This window comes from Ostrinia furnacalis, unplaced genomic scaffold, assembly GCF_004193835.3.
Source record: "Ostrinia furnacalis isolate ACB-3 unplaced genomic scaffold, ASM419383v2 OfSCF3264, whole genome shotgun sequence".
In the NCBI taxonomy this organism is placed as follows: domain Eukaryota; kingdom Metazoa; phylum Arthropoda; class Insecta; order Lepidoptera; family Crambidae; genus Ostrinia; species Ostrinia furnacalis.
The window spans coordinates 65,755-93,399 of record NW_021133503.1 but is presented as its reverse complement, the minus strand read 5'-3'; the positions used below and the strand labels follow the sequence as shown (position 1 = coordinate 93,399).

The 27,645-nt window shown below is 40.6% G+C and overlaps 3 protein-coding genes across 4 annotated transcripts; 1 reads left to right on the top strand and 2 right to left on the bottom strand.

The window, feature by feature from the left end:
* Window positions 1-334: 334 nt before the first annotated feature.
* Window positions 335-18,724, top strand: LOC114357584 (P protein-like). Of its 2 annotated transcripts, none has more exons than XM_028311288.1 (18): window positions 335-515; window positions 4,145-4,264; window positions 5,068-5,192; window positions 6,577-6,742; window positions 7,501-7,537; window positions 8,299-8,434; window positions 9,028-9,197; window positions 9,724-9,978; window positions 10,489-10,692; window positions 11,121-11,236; window positions 11,567-11,705; window positions 12,355-12,490; window positions 13,139-13,341; window positions 13,523-13,616; window positions 14,249-14,391; window positions 16,120-16,230; window positions 16,776-16,923; window positions 17,387-18,724. In XM_028311288.1, exons 2-18 carry the CDS (start codon window positions 4,191-4,193, stop codon window positions 17,563-17,565), a joined length of 2,436 nt encoding a protein of 811 aa, XP_028167089.1. In that variant the 5' UTR covers window positions 335-515; window positions 4,145-4,190; the 3' UTR covers window positions 17,566-18,724. The 2 variants fall into 2 exon arrangements, with proteins under 2 accessions (XP_028167089.1, XP_028167088.1); XM_028311287.1 differs by having other exon boundaries at window positions 335-522; window positions 17,387-17,565.
* Window positions 18,725-20,681: 1,957 nt separating this feature from the next.
* On the bottom strand, window positions 20,682-24,654 carry LOC114357588 (glucose-1-phosphatase-like). The gene is made up of 2 exons (XM_028311292.1): window positions 23,259-24,654; window positions 20,682-21,163 (listed from the first exon to the last, which is right to left on the bottom strand). The coding sequence occupies exons 1-2, from the start codon at window positions 24,326-24,328 to the stop codon at window positions 21,019-21,021; spliced, it is 1,215 nt and encodes a 404-aa protein (XP_028167093.1). The 5' UTR covers window positions 24,329-24,654; the 3' UTR covers window positions 20,682-21,018.
* Window positions 24,655-25,460: 806 nt separating this feature from the next.
* On the bottom strand, window positions 25,461-27,288 carry LOC114357587 (glucose-1-phosphatase-like). The gene has a single exon (XM_028311291.1). The coding sequence runs from the start codon at window positions 27,082-27,084 to the stop codon at window positions 25,915-25,917; it is 1,170 nt and encodes a 389-aa protein (XP_028167092.1). The 5' UTR covers window positions 27,085-27,288; the 3' UTR covers window positions 25,461-25,914.
* Between the last annotated feature and the right edge of the window lie 357 nt (window positions 27,289-27,645).

Here is a 27,645-nt window from a genome sequence, read left to right as displayed (position 1 = left end):
TTATTAAACAACAAAAAAAATTAATAAAAACTACACAATATACGAAAAGGTGTGTTTAAAAAAAAGAGTCAGAGAACCAATATCCGTCTTTCACGATCATTGGTTCATCCATAGAGGCATTGAAGAAGTCAAAAAAGAACTGAATTAAAATTAAAATAACATTTACCATTGAAGCAGTCTCACCGATTCTTCTTACATTATAAAAGCGTTATGTTTAGTCAGTCAGTAGCACAACAGAGCAGAGTCCACACGCGTTCTGTCCGCCATTTTGTCAAACAAAAAAAAAACATACGGGTCGAATTGAGAACCTCCTCCTTTTTTTTAAGTCGGTTGAAAATAACGAGTTCACGCATCCATTTTGGCGCCAAAGTGTTTTTGGTAGTTTGCAAGTGTCTTGAAAATGAACAGAAGTGTTTTTTTGAGTCTTTTTGAGTAATAGAGGCTACTCACGAATATTTGATAATAATAATATTGTGTGCTGTTTGTTAGTGTTTATGTAGAGACCAATAATAGTGGTAATTGGTAAGTTACTACAAGATTAAATAAGTTTACTTACACAAGAATTTAAGGGTAATATCGTAGTGTTATTAGGGTAGTAGCACTAGGCTTTATCCAGGATTTCGTATACTAATAATAGTCGTCATAATTTCAGCCACAGGACGTCCACTGCTGAACATAGGCCTCCCCCAATGATTTTCAGATTGACCTGTTGGTAGCGGCCTGCATCCAGCGCCTTCCTGATACTGATAATGATATTTTTATGTCATAAAATCAGGAAAATCGGCAAGTCCTCCAGCTAGGTTTTTTTTTTCATTTATTATCATTTTACAAAGGAAGTTCTTAAACATATTACAATTACTTAAATGCATTGTCATGTGACGATTTGCGAAAATCTCTAGCAAAAGATAGGGCAAAATCCTATGGAGTCTACAGTCGAAAATAGACGAGTCTTTGATTGGTCCAAAATGATAATTTGACAAACTCAGCTAATATGCGAACATCAGGCCTCCCCAACCCGTCTGGCCAGCGTGGGGAGTGTAGGACAAATCCTCCATTTGCCTTCTGTAAATTAGAGGGTCGTGCTCCTGCAGTGGAGACTGCATAACTTGATGATGAAATGAACATACGAAAACCGCGAAATATACCTAAATTACCTACAAAGTGCAAAAAAGGTCACACTGATAAAATGAAACTCACCTTTATGTTGGAGTATTGTTATGATAATTCGTTATTTCAAGTTAGTCACTTTTTACTCGATGCAGAATAATTGGTCAGCCATTTAGTGTTGGTGAAGAAGAACTAATTGTAGAATAGAGATAGAAACATACACATACAGATATAGAACCTCCTTTTTCTTTGAAGTCGGTTAAGTAACAGTAAAAACAATTTGCCCACAAGTTTAGTACCAAATAAATATTATTTCTTTCTTTCAAGTGGTCAAGTCTAGTGAATACCATCCGGATAAATCTGGATTTCGCCAGTACATGCACATGTTAGTACCTACATCTAACATTTAGGCGCTAATACAACTACATAAAGATACCCTATTTAGCTTGATGTACACTATCTATAGATCTAGAATCTAGATCGTAAAGACTGAGATATCGCACAATAAACTGTTTATTTCGCTTGATAACAAAGAATTTGTACAGATAAAATAATAATAATAATCAGGGCAGCTTTGTGGCGAGCTGTTGGTGAGTAGCGACACCACGGGGCCAGTTGTTAATCCGAGTGCTCCCGAGAGTCGGTCAAGACCCTCGTCTTCGGCTTGCCGAAGTGGAATCCGAGAGGGTCTGCAGGACTTTCACCTCTGGCTTGCCTTAACCGGCCGGCCAGAGTGGAGTCGCTAGAGCTATATGCTCCAGGGGTGGAAGTGTTAAAGGGCATAACGCCGCGAGTAACTTCGGAGAAAGCGCAGCACACCTCTCTACACCCCTGAGCTGGCAGACGCCAATGTTGCCCCTCAGTCCGGTCTATACGACCCATGACGCCAGGGGGGGCCCATTTAGTCGCTGGCTAGTCACCGCCTGCCATTTTTTCAGTCCGAGACTATGAACCAGGCAGGTGTCCCGTAGTCTCCATCCATAGCCCAGTAACCAGTCCATCCATCCTTCATCCATAACCCTAGTCCATTCTCCAATAACTGCAATAGCTCCTGTGCACAGGCTGGGGATGGTCTCTGGCTACATCCCATGATATAGTCAGAGACTAGATCCAGCATGTGCACCACTTTCACTTTTGTCGATTATTTTGCGCTTAAAACGGCCTCTACGTGTTGGATCTGTATCCCCACGCAAGCCTTATAAAGGACCGGGCCACTTTTGACCCGTGAGCTCCAAAGCGTACAAACATAATAATAATAATCATTTATTCGCCTTAAATAGGTGGTTACAGAGTAGTTCTTATTTGATTACATATAATGTTACTTAAGACCTATTTAGTCATAGACTATGACATGCAAATATACAGAGTGGTTACAGAGTGAGAAAAATTAAATATAATGTCAATTATGATAAGTCAATAAATCCATGCATCAACCATATTATCCATACAACATTTCAAGTTATTCTTTGTACTTTTAAGAATTCATCCACTGAATAAAACGTATTTTTTATAAGCCACTCTCGAAGAACTTTTCCAAACTGTCTGGTTTAGTCAGGACTTCTAACGATTATGGTACAGTCAGCGCCAAATAGTTCGTTTCACCCTAAGTGGCCAAAAAGATGACAACACAACCTTATTCCAAAAGTAACAAAGACGTGCTGCGAAGTTTTTGGCTACTTTGGGTGTCACGAGCTATTTGACGCTGACTGTACTTAATTAGGCATTAACCGCCTCTGTGGTCTAGTGGTAATACCAACTGCTTCAGACGCAGAGGTCCCGGGTTCGATTCCCAGTGGGGGCAGATTTTTCTGTTCGGTTTGGTTGGTGGTAGGGCTTGTTCTAAGTCCGCCTGGCTAGCTACCACCATCTTACCTAAGTCTGTCGCCATAACAACAATGTTAAAAGCATTGTTGTGTTCCGGCAGTTAGAGGTAAGATAGCCAGTTCCTCCGTGGTTGAGGATTCCAGGTGAAGCTCGCTTCCACCTTCGGCCTGATCATCACTTACCATCAGGTGAGATACAGGCCAAGAGCACGCCAAGAGCTTCCTCGTTGTGGATAAAAAAAGAACCCCAGTTTTACCGCCTCAGTACCTCACCAATGAGCACCATCGGGCATGTCTGAACAAGGCCTAATAATAACATCAGGCCTCCCCAGCCCGTCTGGCCAGCGTGGGGAGTGTAGGACAAATCCTCCATTTGCCTCTGGTAAATTAGAGTCGTGCTCCTGCAGTGGAGACTAAATGACCTGATGATGATGACGATTATCTGTTTATCTGGACCAACAATTGTGTACGTTTACCTACGTTACTACAACGTTGATCGTGATAACGACATTATTTCATGCATTAATCGTAAGTAAATCAACATGTGATATTGATCGATACCATAAACATAAAATGCATGCAATCGTAACCCGAAAAAAGACCATTCTGGGGTGTCTTACCTCAACAACCTCTTCTCCTCTCTGTCTACCTTCTACTTCTAGTGTGTGTGTGTGCTATGTGAGCTATCGCCCCGGGTGCCGACAAATCATAGATAGCAGAAAAGCGCTGGATGCAGGCCGCTACCAACCGGTCAACATGGAAATCATTGGGAGATGCCTATGTTCAGCTGTGGACGTCCTATGGCTGAATAAAATTATGATGTAACTACTAAGTTGCCGACTAAGTATCATCAAAATTCCGATAGTCATTTCGTCGATGCCAATTTCTAAGAACATTCATTTAGTTATTTAATGAACAAATGAAGTAGGATGATGCGATGACGCTGTACAACAAAACAGCCTAGCAAACGTTACTAGCGGCCGCCCGCGACTTCGTACGCGTGGATCCCGTTTTACCTCCTTAGCGGTTGAATTGTGCAAAATCCCGTCTTAGTAAGCACCTACTTTCTAAAAAGAACACCTATGCAAAATTTGAGACTCCTAGCACTTGTAGTTTCTGAGATTTCGTGATGAGTGAGTGGGTCAGTCAGTCACTGACCTTTTGCTTTTAAATAGATATAGATTAAGTATTACCTACTTATTATTTGTTTACAGAACCAGTATGACGTACCCAGCCAGTGGATAAATAACGTACTTCAAGATGGATCGTCTGTGGAACAGCTTCAAAAACAGGAAAAATCACAAAGACTCAAAACAGGAGTTAAGTAAAAGCAGGTAGGAAATAAGTAAATTTTCAGATTTTGTTCCCCAGTCGACGAAGCACATGATGTCGTGCCCTGCGTGCCCGAACAACTGCACGCAGGAAGATTTAATAAAGGCTACTGACAACGCCATTCTTGTGGCGGAGTTTTGGGCTGACGCTGTGTAGGTTTGTTGTCGACACGACAAGAAGACGTAAATTTTCAGATAATTTCGTTTCTACTGCAGGAGTACGACCCTCTCGAAATTACCAGAGGCAAATGGAGGATTAGACTTACACTCCCCACGCTGGCCAGACGGGCTGGGGAGGAGAGGAACCTACGCAACTGATACGTGGGTCTAGGAATGAACGTGACAAAACTAGGGTTATGTTCACAGACAGACACCCGTATTCACAATCGATGCTTGCTTAAGTGAAGCAGCAAATCGAACGCACAGCGTTGAATAGAGCTCTGTGATTGGTTCGTGTGTCACCCTGTGCGTCCACGCGCACTGTGAGACCTCATAGTAATGTTTGTGAATACGGGCGTAAGTACCTCATCTCTGTTAGTACTGGTACTTATTATTATTCTGTGGTACTGTAACTTATTACTGTCCTCCCCAACCCGTCTGGCCAGCGTGGGGAGTGTAGGCCAAATCCTCCATTTGCCTCTGGTAAATTAGAGAGGGTCGTGCTCCTGCAGTGGAGACTAAATGACCTGATGATGATAAGGTCATCACTGGAAGGATCATTAGGGTCTAAAATTCATCTTCAGGAACTTTCCTTGCAGGTATTCGCCCATCTTGAGATGTTCTTCTGATCTTTGATTCTTCTACAGGTATTCTCTGGTATCCACCAGTGAGGTCACAGCTGATACTCTTCAGTTATGGCTGGAGCTACCTGAAGAAGTCAAGTATGACCCTGCTCTAGAGCAGATTAGGCAGATCTACGAGAAAGAGCACGGTGAGTCAATTAAATTAATCCAACAAAAATTATGCGATGTGTGTGAAGTGTAGTCTTTTTATTTCCAAAATAAAAGGATGCACACTGCACAGAAAGAGCATACCATAGTAAATGCCTAAGGTATTTGCTTTATGTTCCCGTTAACTCCTTCGTCAGCTTAACTAAATAATAGTTTAAGTTAGGAGTGAGTGAACCGGTCCGAAGGAGAACCAGAGTGACTGACATAGCCCGCAGAATCGCTAAAATCAAGTGGCAGTGGGCGGGCCTCCCACTAGGTGGACCGACGATCTGGTGAAGGTCGCGGGAGGTGCCTGGATGCGAACGGCGCAGGACCGGTCTTTGTGGAAATCCTTGGGGGAGGCCTTTGTCCAACAGTGGACGTCTTTCGGCTGAAACGAACGAACGAACGAGTTAACCACAAAAATCCAGCGTTTAAACTTCTCCCTAAATTAACCCTCAAATCGACATTCCGATTTTACCAACACTCTGGGGCTATTTCGGGCTATTGTCGCAAGTCAAGTCGCAAATTACCGAGCACTTGCAAAAACACAATTACTTACCTAGTATGTTCTTTATAAGGCTATTGCCAATTTCAATATTTGCTTAGTACCTACATACCATAGCATTATGTTACGGATGTTCTAAACTTGGTGGCATCTAAAATTTCGCGCAAACAAAGGTTTATATTACTTACTTAAGTAGGTGGCATGTATGGTGAGTACTTAGTCGACAATTAATTTTATCTTTGGTTTTTTACCCGACTGCTCGTCGCAATGGAGTGGTAATGTGTTTTTATTTTAAACAGATTTCTAGTAATTTGTGTAAAAACAATAGTCTCGCTAGCCCCTCCTTCAAAGCTAAATGATGCTTGTGTCACAAGTGGGCTCACCACAATAGTCGAGCGGCGGCGGGATTCGAACCCGCGTTCCCCGTATAGATCACTTTAAGTACCTACTCGTACCTATCCCTTTGTTCTCGATGGGATGGATGGGATTCACCTAGACCTGCCTGCCCACACTTCGTCTTCCGACCCGTGGTCGCCACTCGAGAACTTCTGCCCCATCGGCCATCAGCTCTGCTAGCCATTAAGTATGAATCATTATTTCGCGCTCAAGAATATAATTTTCAAACTACCAAAAAACTGTAGAAGTTCGCAAATTATGCTAGTAAGCGAACAATAATGATTTCATGCTAGTTAAATACAAAACTATGTATGGATGACCATGAGTGTGAACATGGATTGCATTACAATAGCTCATATTATGTTATGTTCACATAATTGTGTGAAAAATGATTCTTATACCTACAAAAAACTTTTATATTATGTTGCCAAGACGAATCGTATGGCTCGTGAAAAAGTTATTCTGTATTAATTTCTTGGCAGGTCGAGAAAAAATACCGCTGCGCCCTAGCAAGGAATCGAACCCGAAGCGTTTGCACGCGGTCAACTCAGCACCAGCCCTTGGCAGAATCGAAGAAATCAAAAATGGCGGTCAGAAACATGCCTTTGATATTATTGAGGAGTTGGGTGAGAAGAGTGAGGAGAAAATGTAAGTGGATTTATTGGTCTACCGCTTAACTTAGTGCCTGAGTTATGGGAGGGGCACGGGAGAGGGTGATTGACGGTAAAACGTCAGCGAGACTTCAGATTTGTAGGCCCTCAATGTCACCCCTTCTGTTCGTTCGTTTCAGCCGAAAGACTTCCACTGCTGGACAAAGGCCTCCCCCAAGGATTTCCACGAAGACCGATCCTGCGCCGCTCGCATCCAGGCACCTCCCGCGACCTTCACCAGATCGTCGGTCCACCTAGTGGGAGGCCTGCCCACGCTACGTCTTCCGGCTCGTGGTCACCACTCCTTTCCTGCCCCAGCGGCCATCAGCTCTTCGAGCTATGTGCCCCGCCCACTGCCACTTGATTTTAGCGATTCTGCGGGCTATGTCAGTCACTGGTTCTCCTACGTATCTCCTCATTTCTGATTCGATCACGTAGGAAAACTTCTGTGCCGCTCCCATACCTCCGCCACTGACTGACTTATACGTTGGACCACTATAACTCTAGGCAGAAAAGAGGGGTCTTTATTTAAACACCCTGCATTCTAGTTGACTAGTCTGCCTGTGAGCCATCACTAGCTTCGAAAGTTCCCAAGCTGATAAACCGATTTTGATCTAGTTTTTCTTTCGAAAGGGGACTTAATCCCTAGTGTTGAGAGATTTTATTAATTTTGTAATCGTAAATAAGAAAAAAACTACTTAAAATATCCAATCTGAATTTCCTTCCAATGATTTTAACTTTTCTTTTGATTTTCAGCTCTAACAACGTTAGAATCAGACAAAAACCGTCCAGGGTAAGTATTTTGAAGTTATCCTAACATCTACTAAATTGATATGAATATCGGTCCTCCCCAACCCGTCTGGCCAGCGTGGGGAGTGTAGGCCAAATCCTCCATTTGCCTCTGGTAAATTAGAGGGTCGTGCTCCTGCAGTGAAGACTACAATAACCTGGCAAGGACCGACGACATCGTAAAGGTAGCAGGAAGGCGCTGGACGCAGGCCGCTACCAACCGACCATTGTGGAAATCATTGGGGGAGGCCTATGTTCAGCAGTGGACGTCCTATGGCTGAGATGATGATGATGAAATTAGAGGGTCGTGCTCCTGCAGTGGATTCTAAAATAACTTGATGACTAAACCTGATAATGACAATTAAATAAATGTGACATAAATACCTATGACTAAACTGGCAAGGACATAAAGTTTATTTTTAACACGCTTTTATTAGGTCGTCGTGTATGTAACTAACTATGTAATGGAATCTAAGAATCTGAATTACACGCACTTCTAATTCGTGTATCATCATGAAACGACAATTGTAGATTAGATGACAATACAATATTAAGCTGGTCTGATGATGGGACTGGAAGGTGGCCATAGGAACTCCTAAACGAAACGGTGGAATCGCATCGAGTTTGGGTTCGTTGGATTTGTCTTTTCGAGCACTTTAGTGCTAGATGATGTCCAGGGTTTTGATGATGGAGTCGGGAGATAACCAAGGAACTCTAAACTAAGAGCGTGTTTTTAGTTTTTTAAACTATTAATTATTATTTCAGACAGTCCACGCGAAATACTACACAAAGATGACAATTTTACTGGCGTGCTGGATGTTCTTCACAGCTGTATTCTTGATGTACAATGAGAAGCAGGATATAGTGAGGACTTCGTCCATAGTACCAGGAGAGGAGAAAAGTAAGATCATGTTTTTAGTTTCTCTGCGAACTTTTTTTAATGCAGGAAAAGGCAGGTATTTGACCGAAATCACACCTGATACCTAAGTGAGATGCTAATTTAATCTAGGTTGGTATACAGCCTGCCCTGTAAGTGCTTGTTCACCTATAAGACCATCCGTACCCAATGATTAGGCTTGAAGGGGATTTTGGGGATGAAGCAAACTGGTGAAGATTATGACACAGACCGCAGTATCTATTGCCAAACATAAGTAGCAGTGGGCGGAGCATATAGCTCGTCGAGCTGATTCAGAAAAGACAGAAAAGTGGCGATTGGGTAGGCCTCCCACTTGGTGGACCGCCAATCTGTAGGAAGCATCTGGATGCGGGATTCGTAGGACCGATCGTTGTACAAATTGACACTACTTTTTGGGACACCTGTATACTGTGGTTTAGCCCCAGGTTTAACTTTCCCTGGGACAAACTTGAACTTCACTGGTTGGGTTTTTAGCGGTCAAGCTGTAGATCCTGGCTACACAGGAGTTGCAGCGGTGAGGCCGAGAGGTGGGAATAGTTCCGTAATAGGCCCCATCTAAAAATTTGACCTCCTTTCAGATTACACGCTTCATTTCGATGGGGAGCCAAAAGTGCTAGTAAAACTCACTGGGCCATTCCTAACTGAGAATGCTGAGATGAAGATGAATCAGAGTCAGCTGGATGGAGCCCATAGGATGATGGTGTGGCTTGAAAGAAGCGATTTGAGCAGTATTAGAGAAGATACAGAGGTAAATATGTTATTTAAATAGCAAGAGCAATTCAAATCTTGAATACCTATAGTCAAAACACATTTTAAGTATGATGACCAACTTTAATGAAAAGTGGGGCTAATTAACCTTTCCTAGTTGTTCTTGCCTATTTCGTACAGGAATTTATACTAAAACCTGTATTCACAAACGATGCTTGCTTAAGTTAAGCAGCATCGAACGTATAGCGTTGAATAGAGCTCTGTGATTTGTTCGTGTGTCACCCTGTGCGTCCACTCGCACTGTGAGACCTCATAATAATGTTTGTGAATACGGGTGTAAGTAACTACCTACTCCCAGTACATACTCTTGTAAACCTTAACACGAGAGGCTGACAATAATAAGTACCTAAGTGATTTTCTATTCTTCAAATCATTGGGGTTGAGAACATCAGTCCAGCAGTGGACGTCCTGTGGCTGAAATGATGATGATGAGTTTCTTGTGCTGCTTCTTCTCTGCACTGGCACTGAAATACACGCCTATTAAAGTGGCATATTTTACATTTCAGAAATCGCAAACCTGGTCAATAATTCTCCAAAATGAGAACTCACTGGACTTCAACATTGGTGTTCCAAGATCTACCATACTCAGAATAGAGTCATACAGAGACTCCAACCAAACGTATTCTTTGAAGATGAACATGACTGCGTCTCGTACTATGCCTTTTACATTGAGTTACATGGTCAACCCCATAGACGCCACTACAGGTGTGATATACTCGGTTGTGTTGCTCTGTGGACTGTACATTTTGATTATATTCGAGGTAAGTTTTAGATCTTTAGATTCCCTATGCACTGATTGCTTGAAGCAGCTAGTATCGATGTTGCATAGTAAACTACAGTATTACACGGAACCGCTCGAGCAGTTGTGACAGCTTCGGGCGGTGGGCAGTGGGCAGCACAGTGAAATTTTAATTGACTATGACTGCAAGAGCGGTCCATGTATAGTGAGTGAGCCTTAGTACCACCCACGTAAAAATACTCATATCTGCGCAATTAAACGTGGTGGTATCTTTCAAAACCGTACATTTTCTGGGAGACTGTAAAGTGTAGTCCGTGGTCACCACGCGAGAACTTTTCTGTCCCAACGGCCATTAGTGCCACACCCACTGCTACTAGTTTGGCAATTTTGCGGGCTAAGTCCCTATGATTATTTTTGTTCTACGGATCTCCTCATTTCTGATCGACAGTAGCTGTTATTGAGCCTTCTTCAGTAATGACGCACGTTTCAGTTCCGTAAATAACATTCATTTATAATTTTACCCTTTTTAAAGATAGTGAACAGAACAATGGCAGCAATAACCGTAGCTACCACCTCCTTAGCAGTGCTAGCACTAGCGGGTGAGAGACCAACGTTACCTGAAGTGATCTCATGGCTGGACGAAGAGACGTTGGTACTGCTCTTCAGCATGATGATCTTAGTAGCCATCATGGCGGAAACTGGGATCTTTGACTTCTTAGCTGTTTATGCTTTTGAGGTAAATATAAGTTACTCATCATCGGGTCAGTTAGTCTCCACTGCAGGAGCTCGATCCTCTCTAATTTACCAGAGGCAAATGGAGGATTTGGCCTACACTACCCACGCTGGCCAGACGGGTTGGGGAGGGCTGATGTTCGCATTTGTCCCTTAGTCACCTTTTACGACATGCACGGGAAGAATAGAAGTCACACGGCCAACGAAGGCCTATGAAGCTACCAAATGCGTGCTGTGTAGGCCAATTCCTCCATTTGTCTCTAGTAAATTGTAGTCGATCATACTCCTGGTGTCGAGAAATGACGTGGATAGTGTGTCGTCGTGCTACTGCAATGGAGACTAAATTTTAATGACCTTATGATGATGAAAACAAAGATCTGAAATTCTTCAAGGCACTCTAGTCCAGCTTTCAAAATGTTCTTATCGTTCTAGATAACGAAAGGCAAGCTGTGGCCGTTGATCTACCTCCTCTGCATCGTCACGGGAGTCCTTTCCACCTTCCTGGACAACGTCACGACTGTTCTTCTGATGTCGCCGGTTACAATCAGGTAGGTAGATGATTAATAGCAGATGGGTCATCATCGTTTCAGCTATAGGACGTCCACTGCTGAATCGATTGGTAGCGGCATGCGTCCAGCGCCTTCCTGTTAACTTTATGATGTCGTCGGTCCACCTTGTGGGTGGGACGCTACGTTTTCCGGTACGCGGCATCCACTCCATTACATTTTGGATTTATTCTTTAAAATTGTTACGATAAACTGTTAGAAAAGTAAAGAACTTGAATTTTCTTTGAATTATCGTACATTTTTATGCTAGAACTGGTTGTAATCCAATTCCTTTTTAGTTAGCATTCCATCCAAATGCCTCTTCATCTTCAGACTCTGCGAGGTGATGGACCTGGATCCGGTGCCGATCCTGATGTTCATGGCGATGTACAGCAACATCGGCGGCACGGCCACGCCGGTCGGTGACCCGCCGAATGTGATCGTCGCTTCGAACAAGGCGGTCATTGATGCAGTAAGTGCAATCATATGGAAAGCTGTCTACCAACAATGCTTACCTACTTAGATAAATGGCGAACTTACTAACAAAGTCATCACTGGTATAGCCGGTCGCCGAGCACGTAGAATTTCGTCCAAGGACCCCAAGCTACCCATCCTTATCGCTCGCGCGACGGGTGGCCGCAGTGTGTGTGCAAGCGCGACAGCAGCTTGGGGTCATTGGACGAAGTTCTACGTGCTCGGCGACCGGGTTTTAGTCTGGTAACACACATTGATGGGCTCGGAAATGCTCGCGACGGCTCGGAAACGTGGCCTCTCACTATAGGCCTTAACAGAAGCTCAAAGTTGCACAGCGTGTGCGGCTATGCTCGGTGTTTCTTTACGAGATCGAATCAGAAATAAGGAGATCCGTAAACGAATTAAAGTCGCTGACATAGCCCGACGGATTAGCAAGCTGAAGTGGCAATGGGCAGGGCATAGTACGTAGACAGCCGATGGGGCAGCAAGGTTCTGGAGTGGAGGCCATGTACCAGAAAATGCAGCGTGTGACGTCCACCCACAAGGAGGACCGACGACCGAGCGTCTATGTGACGTCACGGCTGTCAGGTACACATTTAACTCGATCGGGTTGTACCTAAGGATAATGGGTATATTATTTTTCACAGGGCATCAATTTCACCAACTTCACAGCGCACATGGCTCTGGGCATCGTCTTCGTGACGATTCAGGCGTCTCTTCAGATCCGATTCATGTTCCGTGATACGAATAAGCTGAGGCTGGCTGAACCGAGGGAAATTCAAGGTAAAACAGTTTCATTTATAAAAGTACTTTAACTCTCTGAGAGTTTGAGATCGGTCGCGGAATGTCTGTTCATCTGGTTGATTCAGGTGATCAAAGTGGACTTCTTATCCATGGGTGATCAAAGGACACCAAAGTGTCGACTGAAGTCCTCAATCGGTGACCACCTGGGTACTGGTCTAATCCTGGTGATCAAAGTGGCATAGACCGCGACCCTCCTCGGATATCAGATAGAACACTAAGTTTTCCGGTCCACTCAAGAACTGTCCTGCCTTAACGGCCAGGTCGGTATAGATCGTTTCATCCACGAAGACGCGCCCCACCATTATTCCGCTAATGTTTGAGTGTTATCGGTACTCGCTAAATTATCCATGAGTGCAGACGCACACTACAATAATGTGCAATCGAACTCCCCGCACCCCGCGCTTTCCTCGACCAAAAATTGGTGGGGCGCGTCTTCGTGGATGAAACGATCTATAATCATGAGTAACTTCAAAAAATTAGACATACGCAGTAGCCCAAAAGCTAGAAAATTATGGGCGAGTTATTGCAGAGAAAGTAAAAGTAAAATAATGCTGAAATGTTTCTGTTCTGTACAAATCAATGTTTACTAAAGTTTTTCTATTTCTTATAACCAACCCTGTGTTCCAGAAATCCGCCACCAGATCTCAATATGGCGTCGCGCTGCCGACTCTCTTCCCCACCTCAGCAACGGGGTGGGTGTGGTAAGAGAGAGGCTGGAGAGAAAGATCAGCAAGCTGGACGTCCAGCTCAAGGTTCTGCAGCAGGAGAGCAGCGGGAGAGCGTGCCCGAGAGAGGCTTTTCAGGGGGCGCTGCAAGGGCTAAAGGAAAAGGTAAAATATCAAAATCACAACCAAAAATATTTATTCAGTTTAGACCACAAGTGGCACTTATGACACTTTGACGATTTGTAAAAGTACTATTTAAATAGTCTTACTCTTAAGAAATAAAGAAATTTTGACTTTGACTTTATTCTGTAGGTAGATAAGGTTTCGTTCAAAATTTTGATTCCAGTACAAGATCCGGGACAAGGTGCTGCTGATCAAGGCGACTGTTGCTATTGCGTTCGTCGTCATCGTCTTCTTTCTCCACTCTATTCCTGAACTAAGTAAGTTTTACTCTATAAATCGTGCCATCTACGAAGACGCGCCCCACCATTCTTCCGCTAATGTTTGAGTGTTATCGGTACACGCTCAATTATCCATGACTGCCACGCATACTATAATAATGACGCTCGGATTGCTCGGATCAAACTCACCGCACCCGCGCTTCCCTCTACCAAAAATTAGTGGGGCGCGTCTTCGTGGATGGAACGATGTATACTTTACTAGAATCTGGCATTTTGTTACATAAATTTTATTGTAGCGAATCGAAGTACGCTAAATCAGCTAACCAGCTATAGGTTTCTAACAGGTTAGTAGATTAGGAAGTGGGACCACTTCTCGGAAAACACTTTGGCGCAGCTTGATGGACTGATGCTCTCTAATGTAGGTATAGGAAAACATGTGGGAGCTCGTACTCTTTAGCTAAGCCAGAGGAGACTGAAATGGTGAATGATGATGATAATGGAGGGTCTCTCTACTTTTTTTTAGATCAAGGAATATGAAAGTTGCCCGCAGTCTTTTGACTATTTACCTACTAGGTGGTAATCCTTGGGTGGAGCCTTTGTCCAGCAGTGGACGTCATTTGGCTGAAACGATCGAACGATACTAGTACTGTAAAGCCTTCTTAATTCCTCAGATCGAGTGTCCCTAGCCTGGACGGCACTCTTAGGCGCTATCCTGCTGCTGACCCTGGCAGACAGAGAGGACTTGGAGCCGATCCTGCACCGGGTGGAATGGTCCACGCTGCTGTTCTTTGCAGCCCTATTTGTGCTTATGGAGGTAAGTTGGTAAACCTACAGTAAGTAGAGGTTACGAATAAGGCCCAGGGTTTTTATTATCCACAACGAGGAAGCTCTTGGCCTGTATCTCACCTGATGGTAAGTGACGATCAGGCCGAAGGTAGAAGCGAGCTTCACCCGGAATCCTTAACCATGGAGGAACTGGCTATCTTACCTCTTAACTGCCGGAACACAACAATGCTGTTAACAACAATGTTGTTTAAAAACATGCCACATCTTTCTCTCATTGCCAAAATATGAGCAGCTAAAATGATTTTATTCGTTCTTCTAAGTATTATAGCCTGACCAGGAACATAAAAACCCTCGCCATGTTGCGGAAAACTAATGGTACTAATTTCTTTTAATGGCAACAGTAACTGAAAACTTCATTGACATGTCACCTTGCATGTCAGTCTATTGCTGTCAAAGTGTAAACAAACTTTATTTTAAATGTGCGCAATTGATTTTGTGAATTAAATTGCTAAAATCTTTTTATAGTCGTGAAAGAAAAGTGGTTCACAATGTGTTAAAGTATTTGTCGAAGAGAAATACTAAGGGTTCGGACAATATTTTCATTGAATAATTTTTCCGACAAGGGTGTCAAATTGACTGACATGTTTATCGTATAGTACAGTCCACTATGAAAATTAGCTGTGGTTTGTTTCAACTACCTATTTTAAAGTTTTATGTCATTTTCTAAGTGTTGAATTTTATGGAATTGGGAAAGAAGTACCGAGTTTGAAGCGTTCATGAGCAGACATTGCAGTTGAATATTCAAGTTCTGAATTTGATTATTCATGAATAATAAAATAAATCCTATTAGCTCGATTGATGTTTTCATTTAATTTATTTAAACCAGGTTACCTATAATAATTTGTTTCGTTAATTCATGAAAATGTCAAATTAGCCCGTAATCCTGAATCCTGATACATAAAGTTAGCCTATTAATTTAACACAGGTACGACTGTACTCAGTGTTGCACTATCAAATGCAATTGACGCGCCTCTATGCCAGGGTTTTTATGTTCCTGGTCAGGCTATACATGGAAAACTAAAATGAACACAAGCATTGTGCCAGTCTTTTGGAATACTAACCCCCGTATTCACAAACGATGCTTGCTTAACTGAAGCATCAAATCGAACGCACAGCGTTGAATAGAGCTCTGTGATTTTGGGGCACACTGAAAACCAGCGCCGTGGCCTTCGTCACCGTGGGCCACGGCATATGCTGAGTGGGGTCCCGTTGCAGTGGGCATCTTGTTGGTGGATGGGTGGCACTGCTCAGTTTACTCTTGTTTTTATTTTTTCTTCTTCCATTATTATGTGCCACTGTCATGTCTATGTAATTGCCTGTATTTGTGTGATGTCCATTGTAATAAATGTGTCTTTCTTTCTTTCTTGATTGGTTCGTGTGTCACCTTGTGCGTCCACGCGCACTTTGAGACCTCATAGTAATGTTTGTGAATACGGGCGTTAGTTGTTTTTAGTGCATCCTGTATGGCTGTCGTAAAAGGCGACTAAAGTATACATATCAGGAACATTCAGGTCTCTCCTATTGGCCAGCGTTGGGAGAATGTAGGCCCAAATCCTCCATTTCCTCTTCTCTCCTCTCAAATTTGTGGTCTTTTGTCCAGCACTGGACGTCATTTGGCTGAAACGAACGAAATTATAGTGTCGTGCTCCTGCAGTGGAGACTAAATGACCTGATGATGATTATGTTATTATTTCAGGCTCTCTCTAAGCTCGGATTGATCTTATACATTGGAGGCTTGATGGAACAGCTGATCATAAGGGTGAACGAAGAGTCCCGGCTGGCGGTAGCCATCTTGCTTGTTATTTGGGTAAGTTGGTAACATAAAAGAGTAGTTTGTAGATGTAGTTTCTTAACATCGTTTTGATTAAAACCAGCTCTTCATTTTGTTCTAAAACATTCGATTTCCTTAGAAAAATATTACAGAAAACATTCTAGCCTGTTATTAAATTGATCAGAAGCTATGCTTGATGTACAGTCACTAGTCAGCGTCAAATAGTTCATGACACGTCTTTGTTACAATGAGGGCTATCGTTTTTATACTTAACAGATGGCACCCCTGGCGATTGACAGGACCTTACTCTACAGTGGCGCCATCTTGATGAGTGCAAATGCGATAGTCCTCCTACCACTTTAGCACTCACCAGATGGTGCCACTGTCTTCGCTACTAGCAAGTGACAGGACCTTACTCTACAGTGGCGCAAACTGGTGAGCGCTAAAACGATAGCCCTCATTGGAATAAGGTTGTGTTGACAACTTTTTGGCTACTTTGGGTGTTACAGTACTTATTATTATTCTGTGGTGTCACGAACTATTTGGCGCTGACTGCCTACATCAATTGAACTTTGCCCCAGGTTTCCGGGGTGATCTCAGCGTGCGTGGACAACATACCGCTGACCACCATGATGGTTCGCGTGGTGGTCTCCATAGGGTCCAACCCTGCACTCAATCTGCCCATGGGGCCGCTGATCTGGGCGTTACTTTATGGAGCTTGCTTGGGAGGTACGCTATTATTATAGCTATAGGTGGATATTCTGAAGAAAGGTTGAAGAAACATTGGCATTTGGTAGAGTCGAAAAAGGCGTAGCGTCTTAAATGTGTAATACGTCATTTTACATTTGGCCAGTCGGCCAGACTTGAGACAAAAAGAACCTACCTACCTCATAAAGTCCTTTCTTGGAGACATTGGTTTTTAAACTACTCAAAGATGGAGTCAGAAAAATCAATATACCTACCTAGCAACTGCTCATTTTTAGGATTCTGAAAAACTACCTACTGAACCGCTTATGTATTGAATCATCATTTCAGCCATAGGACGTCACCTGCTGAACCTGCCCTAATGATTTCCATGTTGACCAGTTGGTAGCGGCCTGTGTCCAGCGCTTTCCTGCTTTATGATGTCGTCGGTCCACCTTGTGGGTGGTACGAGTATGTGTTGAATACCTACTAATATGTCTTGTTTCAGGTAACGGCACACTCATAGGCGCGAGCGCGAACGTGGTCTGCGCAGGAGTGGCGGAACAGCACGGCTACAAGTTCAGCTTCGGGCGGTTCCTTAGGGTCGGGCTGCCGATCATGATCGGGCATTTGATCGTGGCGTCGGCGTATTTGCTTGTATGCCACTGCGTTTTTAGCTGGCACTGATGCTTGTGAAATACAGTAAAGCCTGGTATGGACAGAGGGATAACCGCGCGGTTGCTGGGAAGAAAAGCCGTTTTCTGGCTTCGTACATTTGCCTCAAAACGTACATAAGGGCTCGATCCCACGGCAATCCAGTTTTGCAGGTATTACTGGATACCGCAAAACTGCGCATTCGTGTGTGCCTACACACACGTGTGTTTAAAATTCAAACTGATCAGTTCTTTTCGGCACAATGCAAACGGGACATTTGTTTGAATGTTAACGTTAAAACACTACTAAACGGGATCCTGCAAAAAACGGGATATGTCCGTGGGAACAAGCCCTAACCTTATGATTGCTGCCTTAGTGCCTCGTCAATAAGAAACCGCGCGGTTATCACGCGTGTCTGAACTCTGCACAAGGCCTAAGACTTCTCGTACCGTAGACTATCTAACTATATCGCCCGATTCTAATTTGTATGAAGAATCGGCCGATACCAAATCGGTGTAATGTGCGCACTTCCATACATGCCCATACTGATTAACTGCCCGACTATCGGCCGACGTAAAATCGGTGGTCTGTGCCTAGGTTTAGTCGGCCGATAGTTTGATAGGCTTCCAATTTGTATGAGGAATCGGCCGATAACAAACCAGTACCTCTAGCATGAACAACTTTCGTCTTCGAATCGTTAGCGTATTCGACAAAATTCCATAGTCAACCTTCGAATTAAATGATAACGTGCCAATTTTGATTCTCTAAATAAGTTTCGTGCAACCATTTCTCATACTAAGTTCACTTTACGACACGTTCACAAGGGCGCTGGTGTAGTTTTCGTACTAAATCTTTTAAAGGCGATTCGAATACGCATTCGAACTCGAAAGTTTTTCGTGCTAGCCGTACAGTAGGTAGGTATGTAATTTGCAGTGAAGTGAAAAGTGTGTAAAGTGTAATGAACATGTATGAAATGTTCATACTGCAGGCTGAGTGTGAGTTTACATCAAACGCTCACTAGTGAGCGCGTTTAAAAAATGTATGAAAATTTTAGTTTTTGAAAGTTTCCCGCTAGGGGCGCTGTACAATCCGTCATACATTTAATGTCATTTTTTGACGCACTCACTAGTGAGCGCGTTTGAAAAAAACTCACACTAGGCCCTCTGATTAAAGACCCGTCCAAAGTGTAATAGGAGTAAGTTAAACTAACCAATATTATGTAAACAAAATTATTTTATTAATTTAAGTGTAAGGAATTTACAAAATAATCAGTACAAAAAATGTTTAGTTTATTGCTTTATTAACAAAGTGTACAAAATCATAGCAAAATGTAGCATAATACACTCAGCGGCACGGAATTTGGCCCAAGCCTAAACACCCAGATATGAGGCCAAATAGGTGTTGTATACCTAAGTTTCGTGTGACATGTTAACAGAACATTTGTTTTTGTAAATTTAAGAGGCTAGATTTATAAAAAAATGCGTCTGTTTAACTTTTTTGACTCTAGAAAGGCATGTCGTTGTTGGAGCGTAAAGAGTACGAGTAAGTTTAAATTCGATATTAAATGTTGTAAGGGTTTGGCGTTTTGTTTTTTGTTTTTAAATTCATCTTAGGGTTATTCTCATTTCCATAATTTGAGAATAATGCCCATTACTCCAGCTCAAGTTGCTCAAATAGTGTTGCTTAGAAGTCAAGGGCGTATGCAGCTGGAGATGGCTGAAACTTTCAATTTATGGCGTACAAACTTAAGATACACGCTAAAAAGGCATGACCAGACCGCCTTTTACACAAGAATACCAAGAAGTGGGGAATTAAAGTGTAAATCAGCGCGCGACGACCCGATTATCCTGCTTGCAATATCAAGAAATCGGGTTCTCAAGAAACGTAGTGCGTTTGAGATACGCCAGCGTTTACAAACAGCAAGCCCAGTGAATATCAGTGAGCACACAATAAGAAGAAGGATGGAGGATCATAACCTGCATACTCGAAGACCAGCTCGAGGACCAGAACTTCTCCGATACCTTCGCGAAGTGCGACTTACGTTTTCTAGAGAACATGCAAATTGGACGTTAGACTAATGGAGTAAACTCTTTATGAAAACTGTCTGTTTGCGTAGTAACTCTTCTCCGCACCTTCTCTATACACTTCCACGGCCGTCTGGAGCTCTTAAGGTGACTCTGCAATCATCGATCCATAGAACTTTACTCCATTAGCCTTGCGTCCATTTTGCATGTTCTCTAGAAAACGTAAGTCGCACTTCGCGAAGGTATCGGAGAAGTTCTGGTCCTCTAGCTGGTCTTGGAGTATGCAGATTATGACCCTCCATCATTCTTCTTATTGTATGCTCACTGAAATTCACTGGGCTTGCTGTTTGTAAACGCTGGCGTATCTCAAACGTAGTGAGAACCCGATTTCTTGATATTGCAAGCAGGATAATCGGGTCGTCGCGCGCTGATTTACACCTTAATTCCCCACTTCTTGGTCTTCTTGGGTAAAAGGCGGTGTGGTCATGCCTTTTTAACGTGTATCTTAAGTTTGTACGCCATAAATTGAAAGTTTTAGCCATCTCCCGCTGCATACGCCCTTGACTTCCAAGCAACACTATTTGAGCAACTTGAGCTGGAGTAATGGCCATTATTCTCAAATTATGGAAACGAGAATAATCCTAAGATTAATTTAAAAACAAAAAACAAAACGCCAAACCCTTACAACATTTAATATCAAATTTAAACTTACCCGTACTCTTTACGCTCCAACAACGAAATGCGTTTCTTGAGTCAAAAAAGTTAAACAGACGCATTTTTTTATAAATCTAGCCTCTTAAATTAACAAAAACAAATGTTCTGTTAACATGTCACACGAAACTTAGGTATACAACACCTATTTGGCCTCATATCTGGTTGTTTAGGCTTGGGCCAAATTCCGTGCCGCTGAGTGTATTTTTAAGTTATGTAAAAGTTTAAAAAAATGTAATTTAGTTACTTTTATTAATATGACAAATTCACAAACATTGTTCTTCATTGACTAGAAAATTGTACCAAAATAATTGTAAAAATAAAAATAACAAATGGTAACTATAGATGATAATCACAATGTATTTTTTTGCGTTATTTAACTTTTAAGAATTTACAATACCTAAAAGTAAAATGTTTTAGTACATAATGAAAAATTTAGTTTTATATTAGTAAGGTACTAAAGTTATCTAATTAATCTCATAAACTGTTACAACTCGTTTGATTATTTACACATAACAGGTTTGTGTATGAATTCAATATACATTAGTTAGGTAATATACAAACACAAGTAAAGCCTCAAAAAATCTGTAGTGTAGTAAAGAATAAAATATTATTAGAGGTAAGATAGCCAGTTCCTCTGTGGTTGAGGATTCCAGGTGAAGCTCACTTCCACCTTCAGCCTGATCATCACTTTCCATCAGGTGAGATGCAGGCCATGAGCTTCCTCTTTGTGGATTAAAGAATTATTTTGTTAAGATTCTTTTAAACTCTCAATTATTTTTTCAAAGTCACTCCAAGAACAAAAACCATTTTCATCGATTTCACATTGGTTTAATTCCAGTAATTTGAACTGCGGTGGGTTTTCCAAACTGAGTTCTGAAGATTGTCTTAGCTGCGTATATCGATACCTCTGGGCTCAAAGGTCGTAAAGGACAAAATACCGAAAATGAGTTATTTATACAGTTGTGCTCAGAATTTAATTCTCTATCGATCTGTATATTTAGTTTGTCGAAATTCTCAAAAAAAGTGCCTTTACGACCCATCATATTTGATAAGCTAAACAGAATTCATCGTGAAAATTGGGATGTAAATACCATTTGATTTTTTAGTACAGTTGGCATGGTAGTAAAGAACAAGTAAACACAAATTTTTGGGCGTATAATGTACATGTAGTATAATCTATTGTCCTATACAACCCAAATTTTCATACCAAAGTCTAAATAATTTGTCCTTTACGCCCTTAGATTATCTAAACAAATATTTTTTAAATCTACAAAGAGAGGATATTAAAACAACTGAGTAGGTAAATTTTATAGACGTTTTATATTGTATTTAAGTATGTGCGTTTAGAAAAAACGAAAGAACTAAAAAATCATCAAAAATATGTAATAAAACTATTTTAGAGTGTAACGATTATGTGATTTGTACATTAAAAAATGATGACATCTATCCACATCGGGTAAAGTAATGATATATGACGAAATTAAGTACTTGTCAGGTAAAAGATAATTTAACAAAATGAAAACATGCTATAAAATAACGTATTATCTAATTAAGTTAGGATAGTCATCATACAAATTTGAAAAATGAAAAAGCTAGATGAGAAAAAGAAGTCACCTTACTGTAGTACCATAAGGTGTCATTATTACACGACTGCAGAAGGAGGGTTATGTTTTTTCGAGTGTATGTATGTTTTGTATGCATAAATCACACAAATGCTACGCTTTACAATTGTTTTTAATGATTTCCTAGTAATTTTGACTAACGTTCTTTAGAGTTTTGACTGTAACAATTATAATAAATAAGTCTAGTTTCTAAAGTTATTTGGATCAGCTAATAAAGTATAACTAGTAGGAAAAATATTTACGCTTAACATGGGAAAATATGTACTATAGTGTCAGTTGAGACTTCATGAACTAAAAAGCGTGAATGCACTTTTTTTCGAAGTTATATTTTTATAATAAAAATAATTGGCTTTTAAAAACTGTATTATGTAAGAGTAAAGTAAGTGGATATACTTTACTGGAATGAAAAACTTCCTACTTGTAAACTTACTTACCTAACATTTCTACTTTTGTACCAAGTACAATGACATAATTTCAAGCTATTATGAATAACAATGTTTAATCTATTTAGAATAATCATAGTTTGGTTTTCGTTTGTCCTTAATAATTCTATCCTATCTGCAGTATCATAAGTTCAACTGGTTGACAGACTGCCCTATAGAATTAAGTCCGCCATTTGTAGTTTTTCGAAACAATAATAATGATTAAATAAATAAATAAAATTAAATTGGTTTCGGCTTTTCGTGTAAAGTAGACATTATTATGAAGTTTTATTTAAAAACGTCATAATATTTATTTTCTAAAATCGCTCTTATATCGGAAATGGTATCTTCTAGTTCGAAGATATCAAAACTTCTGCTTGCTTAAATAATAGTTTCATAAATTGTGTGCATTAAATTTTGAAGCCACGAAAAATAATTTGATTTCATTTAAAATACTATAATTCATTAAAAATATGTGAAGAAATGGTATATTACATATCAAATACCATAACACATTAAATATTGAAGCTAAATTATCAATTTGCCCTTGCATAATACCTTACCTGGGTGTTCCGTTACGACCTATGAAAACCTATAAAACTCTGTAAATTGTCCTTTATTACCTTGATTTTGTAGTTTTGTAAAATAAAAATAGACTTACGCCCTGAGTAACTTGCCTAGGACGAATATTTGAGGGGTGTAAAGGTCTTTTTATTGTAATTTTGAGGGCGTAAAGGAAATCTATCTCAGTAAATACTGCCCTAGTCCAGTTTTTCAATACTTCCTCGGAAAATGCTGTGAATTCTAAGCACTTTCTTCTTAGGTCATATTTTAATAGCTCAAAAAACAAAAAAGTTATTGTCGAATAAAAAAATAAAAAATCGTTTTTTGCTTCTCCTGAAAAGTCGTACTTTGTCCTTTACGACCTTTGAGCCCAGAGGTATCGATATGATTGGTAAACGTAATGGATTTTTAATAATTCCTCCTTTTTGATGTTGTCAAACCATTTCTGAAATACAATTTTACCGCCTATTGGAGTCAATTCATGCTGGTTTTCCAACGAATATGGTTTGAAATCTAGGCTATTTAAGACGGTATACATATTTGCATCGTGACCCATTAATAGTGAAATCTTTGGGACGCTATCGTTGAGGAAAATATTGGACATGAATTTTATTAGAGGTTGTGCGATATCTTTTGCAACTAACGTTGAATTAAAAATTATATTATGGTAGCTTCTACTTAATCGCATCAAAGATTGCCATTCTTTAGGCGATTTAAGACATCCCCAAGCGACATCATTCAACGGAAACCCTTCGTAATACTGCATAACAAATGCATCAACAACAGAGTTCCCTATTTTCAACGGCCCAGATATGTTTGGCTTTTCTCCGCTCACAACGTATGCTTTATTTTTGTCCGTAGCCAGATTACATTTATGCTCATCTCTGCATATCTCAGAGTTCTTAAAATCTAAAATAAGGTCTAGATCTTTGTATGAATTATTTAAAGATAACGTTTTAAATTGAGCTTTCATGTCGTCTATGACAATATCTCTGAAAATCGCAGACTTATTATGTATAACTGGGTTAAAGACTGGGTCAACTTCAGTATTTGATGTGTGAATCGTAATATTACATTTTGGGAAAGCATTTTTTACGAATGCCAAAGCTGAAGCTCGTGTCCTTTGTTTTGTGTTAGCGTACACATAGAAAATATCTTCGGACGGACAATTTTCGGTTAGTAGACCTTCTTGAGACAACCAGACAGAGAAAAATCTTCCCATATATCCTTCTAAAATCTTTCCTTTAGCAGTTAGATACCCAGGCTTTTCTTTCCATGTAGGCCAAGTTCTCGGAGTCATATCGGCCAAATATTTAGACAATGGAGTTCGTAATCCATGTCTGCTTAATATCACTACTTGTTGAAGACTGAATCTTTGGTCTTGGGTCTCTCGAGTACGCACAAAACTCACAAACAGCAAAAAACAACACCAAAAAGTTTTTACACCCATTTTAAGATACTAAAGAGGTAAAAGTACACAGAACTTTTTATAACATATGCGTTCTAAATTCGAAAGACAAAGAACTGCAGTGAAGATACGAAGAGAGATTGATAAAATATTACATCATAGAAACAAGTATAGCTGAGTAGATTGCATAAGTAACACTTTTAGGCATAACGGACAACGGCCACTTACAATGTATAACTTAATCTACGTTTGCTTACCTAATGATTATTCTTCAAGATAACTAGACCTTTTAATTAACTATCACCTTTAAGAAAAACAATAAACGAAAGTGAAAACAAAATCGTAAAGTTTACAAACAAAACACAACACCATAGAGAAAAGTAATACATAGCACAACACATTCGATGAAATGTCAACTTTTTTATCTTAACGACTGTCACTGCGCTACGAGTGTCTGTCAGGTCAGCGTTAACGTTAAAATAACGCAATAACGGTATTCGGTATTTTTTTTTTTGCATTTTGAGCATGTTTAGCTTCTGCACGGTTCGCATAGATCCATCCTGTCCCAAATTTGCCTTCGCATTCAATTACAAATGCGACTAACAAGGTCACATCTTTTCACTTGTATTACACGATATTGAAGTATCTATTATGGTCAAGATACCACGGCAATCTGGCAAATGCCACGGCTTAAGACCCTAAACCCTCCTCCCCACAGAACAAATATACCCTCCCCAAGGTCCATCACATGGCCCCCCTCTGAAAAATAGCCCCAGACTTGGTACGCCACGGGCTCCATGCAAAAAATTGGCCACGGGCCTCGGATTGTAGTTTATTTAGACGCCACTGATTTTATGGCAAGTAAACAAACAAATACCCCATTGGGTTCAAGGGGCAATGATCATACACAAATTATTTGACTGAGTTTGCAGCACGACATCATTTGCATAACTATGTACATTTAATTTTGCAAACTATTAAAATAATATAGCTCTGCCTTTCGTCACGTTTCCACTGATAACGTGCAAGCAAGTTCATGACCGACTGGCTAGACTTGATATTAATAGAAAATCAGTGATTAAGATGTCGTGCCCTGCGTGCTCAAACAACTGCACGCAAAAAGATTTAATGAAGGCTACTGACAATGCCACTCTTCTGGCTGAGTTTTGGGCTGACTCTGTGTAGGTTTGTTGTCGACACGATACTATAAATAGGAAGTGACTAGTTATTAAGTAAAATATCAACCTTTTGTTTCCTGTAACTCTCCCACCAAGTTTTGTGGAAGTACAGTAAAATAACTTATTGGAATTCTTAAGTAGGTACCTACTTAGCTCGAAATAAAAGTAGGTACCTACTTATTTAATGCCTTCTCGTTTACTCGGTCATGTTGTAATATCAAGATGCGATGGGGGCTGGAATGTAGGTAGGTATGTGCCGAATCAAAAATATAACCCTCCTTCCGTAGTAGTCGAGTAAAAAGGAATTAGTTCGATTCATGGAAGTAGTAGTAGTAGTAGTACTTGGGTAGGTTTTATTTAGGCTTAGATTATTCTAAAACATAATTTTCTACATTATCCTAATTACATAGTTGCAGGGGTTAATAATTTCTTTAAGAATTTTCAGTTAGTTTACATTATATTAAGCACCTTTACAAAGTCACTCCACGGACAAAAACCTTCTGTGTTCACTTTACAGTCTTTCAATTCCATAGTTTTTGAAAGAGGCTTCTCTAAATCGACGCCATTTCTCAACTGCTCCATAGAGTAATAAACGTATTCGATCTTCAAATACAAATTTGAGTCATCGCCGCGCCATTTTTGAAAAACAATTTTCCCGCCAACCGGCGTCAGTTCCAGCTGACCTGTCAAACTGTATGGAGAGAACCCCAAGGCCGCCATCACACTATTTAGATTCGAGTCATGTCCTACCAACATAGTGAATTTAGACGCGGGGGAATCCAAAAGTTTGTCGCGCATGTATTTCAGCATCGGCCGAGAAATATCTCTTGATAAGTACGACTGATTGAATCGCACGTTTTGGTTTTCTCTAGTCAATTTCAATAGAGTTTCAAAGTCTGTTTGGTCCAATTTCCCCCATGCGATGTCTTCCATCGGCGAGCCATTGTAGTAACTCATCAAGAAGAAATCTGCTACAGAATTTCCTATAGCCAAAGGCCCATTAACATTCGGCTCTTCGCCGACTTGGTAAACAATAGAATCCTTTGCCATGAAATCGCATAGCTTTTGTTGTTTACAAATATCCGAATTTTCCATGTCCATTATTCGGTTCAAAATTTGATACGCGTCTTTCAATTTCAAATTGTCTAATTTTTCATTCATATGAAAAACATAATCTTCTCTAAAAGAGTCTGTAGTGTTTCTTACAATCGGTAAAAACATGAATTCTTTTTGATTATTTTTTTTATAGTGTACAACATTGCAGTTCATGAATGCACTCCTCGCGAACGCCTCAGCAGTCTCTATTGTTCTATGTACTTTATTCGGGTAAATATACACTGATTCATCACTTGGACACTCGTCTGTTAACAATGCAGTACTTTTCAGCCACTGATAGAAGTATTTACCCATTTTTTCTTCTATTTCAACACCTTTTTCAGTCAAAAATGAAGCTGGCACGTTCCACTCAGGCCATTTCAACGTAGTCACCGTCTGTAGATCTTCCGACAGTGGAGCTCTAATATTATGCCTACTTAGAACAAAAACTTGCTGCAACTCGTAACTGGCCACTAATACTGCGAGATTACAAATAAAAAATGACGAAAAAACTTTTCCCGCCATTTTTGACACTGACAACTTATTTTTTTATCACTTGCGCATAGAATCAATTGTTATTATTATTCAGGGAAGCGACGTACTGAACTGCAACTTTAGCAAGACTGATTACGTCTCGCTGATCCGATCTGCACGTTTCGTAAACCGCAAAACGATAAAAAGGAACTGCGAGGCACCGTTCACACCGAATCGTAACATTCGACTGGTTGAGCAACGATCGATTGTATTTTGTTTCTAATTGATACGAGTTTTTTAATCAGATAATTAGAAAAATTACACAAAATTATAACAAGGTTTTTAATTATTATTTTAATGCAACCGACGCTGTGTAGGTTTGTTGTCGACACGACAAGAAGAAGAATGCAACATTGACCGTAGTATTGTCCGTGGTGCATGCATAATATCTTTTCATAAAGGTTTATAAACCTTTGTTTGTCACCTGTCATCCGCTTTGCAATGGAGGGAAATCGAACCTTAATTTCGAACACCACTATCCTATGTTCTTCTGATTAATTTCGTTGCGGGTCCAATGACAGTTTAATTTTTTCCCGGGACAAACTTGACCTT